This window comes from Chionomys nivalis, chromosome 1 (genome assembly GCF_950005125.1).
Source record: "Chionomys nivalis chromosome 1, mChiNiv1.1, whole genome shotgun sequence".
Classification (NCBI taxonomy): domain Eukaryota; kingdom Metazoa; phylum Chordata; class Mammalia; order Rodentia; family Cricetidae; genus Chionomys; species Chionomys nivalis.
The window spans coordinates 20,581,247-20,590,522 of record NC_080086.1 but is presented as its reverse complement, the minus strand read 5'-3'; the positions used below and the strand labels follow the sequence as shown (position 1 = coordinate 20,590,522).

The 9,276-nt window shown below is 42.4% G+C and overlaps 1 protein-coding gene across 1 annotated transcript; it reads left to right on the top strand.

The window, feature by feature from the left end:
* The first annotated feature begins 2,977 nt into the window (after positions 1-2,977).
* LOC130888649 (eukaryotic translation initiation factor 4E-binding protein 2-like) lies at positions 2,978-4,495 on the top strand. The gene has a single exon (XM_057791891.1). The coding sequence runs from the start codon at positions 3,463-3,465 to the stop codon at positions 3,823-3,825; it is 363 nt and encodes a 120-aa protein (XP_057647874.1). The 5' UTR covers positions 2,978-3,462; the 3' UTR covers positions 3,826-4,495.
* The last annotated feature ends 4,781 nt before the right edge of the window (positions 4,496-9,276 follow it).

The following is a 9,276-nucleotide window of genomic DNA, read 5'->3' as shown; positions in this document are numbered from 1 at the left end:
TGATTTGGTATTCTAGGGATAGAGTCTCTGGATCCTTAGCACACAGAGTCCTCTGACCTAGCTCTGGTGCCCCCTTCTTAAGGGATGTGCTCAAAACTCAGAGTTGTAGCAACATGGGACTCATGTCTCCAAAGGATCACTGTCTTTTGTGTGGTAGTCAAAACAGGAAAGGGTTGGTAATTATGAAAGAGGAGTGTGCTGACAGGATACAGAGGCATAGTGAGGAGTGGAACCGCCCCTGAAATACAAATGGTACTTCTTTCTCACAAAGATTTAAATTTCTGTCTTGGTGTAACTGAAACTCAACGTCTTGACTCTGAGATGAGTGCAGCAGAGCCCACTGAGGCTTTTGTGGGCATGCTCAGTACCACAGACAGTCTGCAGGAGGGCCAGATGGGTATGTATTTAGTGCATATTCAAACCAAATTACAAGAGCAGAGAGTTACTTGCCAGGAACTGTGAAGAAGCAGGGGCCAGAGGAGTTGAACCTCATGCCTGTGAGCCTGTCACAGTGGGTTTCTGCAGAACCTGAGGATGTAGACAGAAGTTTAGTTAGCTAAAAGTCTGTTATATTAGTTATTTTATAGGGGCATATAATACTTAAGTAACTCTTGTGTGGGAGAAATGAAATTTAAATTGCTATACAAGAAACGGAGTAACATTTTTGTTGTTGTTGTTTGTTTGTTTGTTCTTAGTTTGTTAGTCCACTCTTTTCCCAGGCATCTGATTAATGACACTCTGGTGAATCACACCAAATTCCTGTGGAACATGCTTGCTTTACAAGTCCCACACCAAAGGCAAATTTAAACAACAGCTTTGCAATGTGAGCAGTGACTGGAGGTGCCCAGGAAGCTGGGGCTTTTGCTTTGCAGATCCATTGGGACAGAAAAGGAAGTAAGGAGGAGACAGGAGGTAATGGGTCCAGGCTGACCCCACCCAAAACCAAATCCTTTGCATTTTGAGCTCCTAGTAAATTATGGAAAAAGAATATAATGGGTTTTCTACTTCCTACTTCAGGAAGGATGATGTGTGGTTCCCCTCTGCATGCTGGGAACACCATTGGTGAATAAAGAAACTGTCTTGGCCTGTGGATAGGGCAGAACTTAGGTAGGCAGGACAAGCAAAACTGAATGCTGGGAGAAAAAGAGCAGAGTTAAGGAGAAGCCATGGCTCCCCACCTGAGACAGATGGCGGAACTTTAGTCAGTAAGCAACAGCCATGTGGTGATACACAAGTTAATAAAAATGGGTTAAATTAATATATAAGATTTAGCCAGTATAAAGGTAAAGCTAATGGGCCAAGCATTTAATTTAATTAATTCAGTTTCTGTGTGATTATTTTGGGTCTGAGGTGCCAAGAGGTCAGGCCAACCAAGTAGCCTCCCTACAGCAGAAGGAAACAAAATTCTGTTTCATGCATTTTGAAAATGTCAATGTTTCATCATACTTCACTGTTATATCTTCTTTATTCCATCTTTCCTGTTCCTTCACCTTAATTTTTTTCATTCAGAAAAAGTTACTGGATTTGGGGAAAACGAGACTAATATTTGCCAAAATACAAAATTCATGACAAAATGTTAACTCTTATCCCTTAAACCAGGTATCCTCCTAACTAAAACATTATTATTTTTATTATTACCTTTTTCATCATCATTATTATTATTAACTATTGATACTGCTGCTTCTGCTTCTGCCTGCTGCTGACTGACTAATTCTTTGAGACAGTCTTTTACTATATTTCAAGCTTGCTCCCTTTACCCTAGCAGCATTGACTTTTGAAACCAAATACTTACCCAACGGGAACATACCTGTTGCAAATGTAGAGCTCCTGTCCAAAGGGCAGATTTTGTGTAACTGGAGGCATTCTGCAACTTCACCCTTTGAAACCATAGCTGGTTCTGTGATTGAAGCATGTTTTTATAATTTTTTATCTTTTATTTTTATTTTATTTTATTTTTTGCTTTTTCAAGACAGGGCTTCTCTGTGAAACCCTGGCTGTCCTGGAACTCACTCTTGTAGACCAAACTGGCTTCAAACTCAGAGATTCCCCCTACCTCCCTCTGCCTACTGGGTGCTAGAATTAAAGGCTTGAGTCACCGTCACCTTCCCCCCCCCCTTTTTTTAAATAAAGCCAAAAACCAGAAAAGCGGTACTTCATTTCTTTGCTTTTGGAGAGATCATTTCTAATATTTCTTCATAAGAAAGACACAATAGTTATCTTCCAACTGTGCTGTGGGAGACATTAGAGTTTAGGGGATGCATGTATATACAGTTTGAGAAAGGTGGAAGAAAAATTACCATTTATGTATCAAAATGAAACAGATAGTATCAGATTTTATACCACTGTAAATACAGAGGATGACCAGTAAATCTTGCTGTTGATAATATATATGAAATGTTTGGTTAGAATCCTACTGTAAAACCGGGGTGATTACATGCTTGCAGTCTCTTCTAGAAGATATCAGGTATTGTTCTTTAACACAGTTTGGTTCTTTTCTCCATTCCTGTCCTCCTGTTTTTTATTGACATTTTACACTTTCCACACACATTTATTGTTCCATTACGGTGACTACATTAGAAATTCCCTCAGCTATTTTCAGGAACACTATACTTTATTATGAACTCTATCTTACTGTGCCTTTAATACAGAGCTGACACCTCTTTATATCAAATATTTCCTCTTTCCTCTCTACTCACCCAAGACCAGTAAGAGATATTTATACTTAAGTGTGTATTGTGACATTGTTCATAATAACCCTCACATGGAATCCACCTGCATCTTGCAGCGAATAAATTGGTGATATATATAAAAGAGAGAATAAGACCATGCCTTTTGTGATAGCATGGGTAGACCTGGCTGACATGTTGAGTAAAATTAGTTAGGCATGGAAAGCCTAACACTGATTGACAGTTAGAGGGATTAGTTAGGAGTGTGGACTGTCTCTTCAGAGTTTGGAAGAAGTTTAAGTACAATGCTAAGCTCAGAAATCATAAGTAAGTCTAGACATTTCAAGGTTGAAGGTGTTTGGAAATCTGATATTGTTTAAGAAGTAATCTTGGGCATAGGGGCGACAAGAGGAATAGAAAGCTGATGAAAATAAATTCCTCACATGCAGACCAGTGTTGGAGCTGGGTAGTGAGTACATGAGAATTTAGCATATTTTTCTCTATTTTTGTATAGGCTTGCAATACCCAATAGCAAATGCCTTGTTTTTATGCTAAAAAAACGCACTTCCGGTAGTCACCATTACCGCTGCTGCTGCTGCTGCTGCTGCTGCTGCTGCTGCTGCTGCTGCTGCTGCTGCTGCTGCTGCTGCTGAGGCTGCGGGCGTAGGCCGGAGGACCGGGCGGCGGTGGCGGCGGGAGCGCAACGGGACGACCGAGCGAGAGCCGGCGAGTTGAGAGCCGAGCGCTCTCTTTCTCCGGCTCTAGGAGCCAGTGCCTCCCGGGCCCCGCCTGAGCCATGTCTGCGTCGGCAGGCGGCGGACACCAGCCCAGCCAGAGCCGCGCCATCCCCACGCGCACCGTGGCCATCAGCGACGCCGCGCAGCTACCTCAGGACTACTGCACCACTCCCGGCGGGACGCTGTTCTCCACCACGCCGGGAGGAACACGAATCATTTATGACCGAAAGTTTCTGTTGGATCGTCGCAATTCTCCCATGGCACAGACCCCGCCTTGCCATCTGCCCAATATCCCTGGAGTCACCAGCCCTGGCACCTTAATTGATGACTCCAAAGTAAAAGTGAACAACTTGAACAACCTGAACAATCATGACAGGAAGCACGCAATTGGGGATGAGGCCCAGTTTGAATTGGACATCTGACTGCTACACAATCTAAGGAGGCTTCAGCACAGCGGCCCACGTGACCTGACTGGGCCAGTAGGAATGCAGTGAACCGAGAAGCCGGCAGTTCCCCCTCCCCTCCCTCTGGGAGCCAAATGGTGGGAGATAAAGCTCCTGCCCCTGCCCCGTTAAGGTTAGGATGAAAGCCCTTGGATTACTCTGGAACTAAGCGGTTGGTCCTTGGAGGAAAGCGTTTCCTGTAACTTGCCTGTTCATTTCCTAAGAATCTTCCGCCCCCTTCTGATTTGCCCCAAGTCCAGGAACTCTCTAAGAAGAAGCACTGCTGCTTGGGGTGACTGGGGAGGGAAGGAGGTTTGGTGCCCATTGCTGTTCCTGTACTCTCTTCTGTCTTCCTCCTTGCATCCCATTGGCGAGTCAGTGCTGGATGTGGGATCTTTAAACCATTCCGAAGAATGATAAACAAAATGAGCTGCTTGCCCTATCCCTGGAGATGTTTGTCCTTGGTACTGGAGCACAGCTCTTGTACCTCCTGTGTGTAGCTCCAACTGCATTCCTGCGACACATGACATGAGCTCCCTTTTCTCTGGGGAGAAGACTTCTGTCCTGGGTGTGATGGCTCATCTCCCCATTCCCTTATCTAATTCATTGGCACAGGTATTTTTTAAGCCTTCCTTCTGAAGAGACCCCTGGGTGACCAAGTGGTCTTTGCTTGTCTGCCATTCTTCCTACCTGCATCTTGCAGGCAGAGTCCTCTTCACTCCAAGATGCCCTGGGACTTCTGTCTCCTCCCAGAGCAGTCATTTGTAGTGCCAGTGCTTTGTTCGTTACCTGGTGGGCATAGCTGGTCCCAGCGGTCTGCCTGAGAATGCCCTAACTCTGGCCTCTGTAGAGGACTGAGCCACACAAGTAGCCAGCCCTAGTAGTCATGGTTTAAACCTGATAGACTTTAGCAGGTTTGCTGCCCTGCAGTTTATTATATTTTGAGTTTAAAGTTGACCCCCCCCCCCCATTCCCCTCCTCTGAATCTGCTTTATCCTTGGCTGCCGAGAGAGAAGCATGGGCTGAAAGAGTGCGTTCCTCCCAGTTTCCTTCTCCTCCTCATTGTAGACCTTCCTTCTTGCTTCCCTTCCTTCTCTCCTTTCAAACCTCACTCTCTTTCCTTCTGGTTCTTCCACCAGGCCATTTTCTAAATCTACATCAAAGATACCTCCCATGTTAGTATCTGATAATATCTGTCTCTTCTCTTATCAGAGGAGAGACGTTTTATTTTTAAGATGACAGACCTATTTTTAGATAAGTTTTCAGTACAATTGTGAACTGCAACTTTTTTAACAAAACATCTTCCAGTATTAGAAAGGTTATTAAAAAATGTTCCTAGGCAAGTCTGCTGTCTTCACTGTTGGTTACCTCTCATAGTTCCTTCTGAGTGCTTTCCCGTGCTCTCGAGTTTAGGGGGCTATTTGGAATATAGTGGTTTGTGAAACTGGACTAGTCTGCCTTGCTATGAGTTGTTGGCGAAAACGTCATTCTTTTCCTTTTCCTTTTTGCTCTCTTGCTCCTCCCTGCCCCACTCTCTTGGTACTGTGGACCGACAGGGAGATCCCGGGAGAGAGACCCCCATAGACAGGCTGGTGCATCTGTCCTCCTACAGGAAGACAGTACAGCAGCCACTGATGTCCTGGGAGTTTCTGGTTCTATTGGATGCCTGTCTAAGCCCTCTTAGTAAGATTTCAGATCCCCATTGGCTGGGAAAGAAAGCTGTTTGTTTTTCCTTTGGACCATGGAAAGACCCTGTTTTGTGAAGACTTTAGGAAAAAGGAAGGACATCTGCAGAACTTGTTCTGTCTCCTGCCACATAATGTGAATAGCTCGTACTGCAGCCCTCTGTGACGGTCGCTGTCTCAGGAATAAGCTGGGTCTCCAATGTTTGGGGATTCTTGGAGTCTCCAAGTTGATAATCAGAAGAGTTTTATTTCTTTGTTAAATGTATCTGTTTTGTTTTTAATTAAGCTCCAAGTTTTATTTCATGGAAAAAAAAAGGAAGAGAGGACATTAAAACCTGAGTAAGGACTGACCCTCAGGGAAACCAATGAAACAAATGGGTCTTTATTGGGGAGACACTTTGAGTATCACCTTAGTAGAAGTAAAAAAAAAAAAAAAAAAAGTAGAAATCATGATAATTGAGTTTCTAAAGACATTTTGTCTAATATACACAATAAAAACGCATTGTATAGCTGAGTGGTGGTGGCGCATGCCTTTAATCCCAGCACTCAGGAGGCAGAGGCAGGCAGATCTCTGTGAGTTCAAGGCCAGCCTGGTCTACAAGAGCTAGTTCCAGGACAGGAACCAAAAGCTACGGAGAAACCCTGTCTCGAAAAATCAAAATAAATAAATAAATAAAGAAAGAAAGAAAGAAAGAAAGAAAGAAAGAAAGAAAAGGAAAAAGAAAAAGAAAAATAATGGATTATATAAACCGGGCGATGGTGGTGCACGCCTTTAATCCCAGCACTCGGGAGGCAGAGGCAGGCGGATCTCTGCTAGTTCGAGGTCAGCTTGGTCTACAAGAGTTAGTTCCAGGACAGAAACCAAAAAGCTACGGAGAAACCCTGTCTCGAAAATCCAAAAAAAAAAAAAAAAAAAAAAAAATGCATTATATATAATGTTTACAATCCTTTGATCGTAAGTATTATCTTTCTTGTTAGTTTAAGGGTAAGTTCTCCTTTGACTTGGAGAAGTATAAAAATGAGCAAATATAGTGACTAAAGTCAGTGGAAGCTTTATTTAAAAAGTACATTTTATATTCAATAAAATCCATTTGTTTGGGGAACATTTCTAAGTTTTTAAACTTATGCTCCTGTTTCCATCACAGTGAAATATAGTCCTATAACTCTACCCACATTCCTGTGAGACCCATTGCAGATTCTTCCCAGACAATCTCTTCCTCTGTTCCCAAACCATGGCCACTCCTGATCTGACACTTCCTTCACAGAAACTGTTCACATAGATCCTACAGTCTCGTTGTCCTCTAAATGTGACACTTGTGTGTCAAGGACAAACAGTTGACCTTAGATTTATGTTCCAAGCACCACTGGTGTACAAACAGTTCTGGATTCAGAACTTTGAAAGCAACTGAATGTCTGCTTTTATTTTGCAGGAGGTTAAGAAAAGCCAACAGAAAAACTGATGAATTAGGTTTGCTTAAGCAGAAAGAATTTTATGACAGGTGAAGAGATAAAAAAAAATAATAACTCAGCTTTATTTGCAGAACAGGACCTTCTTGTCCAACTTTCTTTTGGGATTACTAGCTTCCCAATAATGACATTGGGACTAATTACTATATGAAAGCTTGCCCTTTAGTTTAGGTTTGCTCCAGTAGCTCTTTTAATTAAGTGGCCATGTTTTATTAATATTCATTCATGGTTTTTATCTCTTCTCCATTCTGCATATCCAACTCCTTCTGTGTCTCATTGACTCTTGACATTCAGGCATTATGCTGGCCTGCCCTTTCATCTGGCAGGATGTACCCAGGCTGTACCCTGGCCCTCCCAGGGTCCTAGTCTGTGTGCAGGTGCAAAGGTCCTATTGAGAGACTCTGGCCAGGTGTGGTGGTACCTGCCTTTAATCCCAGCCTTTGGGAGACAGGTGGATCTCTGTGAGTTCTAGGCCAGCCTGCTTTACAAGAGCGAGTTCCAGGATAGGCTCCAAAGCTACAGAGAAACCCTATTTTGAAAAAATTGAAAGAAAGAAAGAAAGAGAGAAAGAAAGAAAGAAAGAAAGAAAGAAAGAAAGAAAGAAAGAAAGAAAGAAAGAAAGAAAAAGAGAGAGAAGCTCTGCCCATTTTCTTCTCTCTTCCTTCCTTTTCTGCCTTTCTCTCTGAGGAGACAGCTTTCTGCCTCCCCCGTTTCCCTGTCTCTCCCATTCTCTCTTCCCTTCACATTCCCTGTAAATCAATAAATTCCACATTCAAATTCTTTCTGCATGGCGTGTTTGTCACCTGACACAGTTTGGAAGCTCCTACCATGGAACACACCACAAAGATCTCTCTAGTTCTGTCCTCACCCAACTTGGGACCCTCCAGGGTCCCACTCATGTCATCACAGCAACACTGGCATCTCCTCTCTTGCTCCCAGTGTTCTCCTCTCTCTCCAGAAATCCTGCTTATTCTATTCTGCCTGGTTATTTTCTATTTAAAACTTTATTAAACCAATCAAGTGCCTTAGGCAGGTGAGTCAAAACATAGTCACATCTTCATGCAGTGTAAACAAATATTCTGCAACATTCTTGGACATCAGAAAGTCTGGAAGACATCTCCAACTACACTGCCAGTTGAATATCCCAAATAACTGAATTGAAAATCCTTCTGACTAGATTTCTCTTAATTCATATTTTAATAGTATATATAATAATTTATATTTAATATGTTATATTACTGTATTGATTATATATTATATTTTATATAATTAATACATTAATTTTTTTAGTGTTTTTGTACGTAGTCTTGGCAGATCTGGAGCTCCCTATGTAGGTCATTCTCAATATGTAGCCTTGAACTCAAGAGAGATCCACCTGTCACAGCCTTCCCAGTTCTGGGATCAGAGTCATACACTGTCATATCCATCACCAAAATATTTCATTCTAGTATTTTAAAATTTTTCTGAGTTATTTACAGTTTTCCTTGGCATATGTTCCTAAATGATAAAAAATAAATGCTAAATTTGTTTTTCTTGAGGATGATGATATTCCATTGCTACTTTTTTGGGGCACCTGCATTCTAAATCCAAACTCTTCAAGGCTGCAATTCCAGCTCTGGAGCAACCTGATGCCCCCTTCTGACCTCTGCAGGCACCTGCACTCACAGACACAAACCCACAGACAGGCACACCCTAATACATTGAATACAACACAAATAATCTTAGAAAAACTTCAACACTGCTTCATAAACTGTCTAGCCTTGAAATTCTTCTTGACATCAAAGCTATGAATTTTGGTTTGGCCTGAGCCAATGGTCCCTGGAAATCTGAGCAGTTCTCACCGTGTGTTGTGACTTCTTTTGGGGGGGGGGGGGAGTAGTTGAACATTCATGTCACAGGAGTCACTTATCAGATATCCTGCATATCAATATTTACATTCTTATTCAAAACAATAACACACTACAGTAGCAATCAAATTTATGGTTGGGGTCACCACAGTATGACAGTCTTAAAGGGTCACAGCACTAAAAAGGTTGAGAACCACTGGTCTACAGTCATATCTAGGACTAGAGAGGGTGGCTGTCAGATGTGTCTTTCTGTCCCCACACCACTTATCAAACATTTCCATATTGGAACCTGTTGTATGAGACAGACTGAATGACTCATAATTGGCTCAAACATAAATGATCTCTTATTCCCAGAGTGGTGAGAAGTGTGTTTACTGACTGTGAACAGTATGTCTCCAACTTTCTTCATTCTCACTCAGACTCCGAGAGGT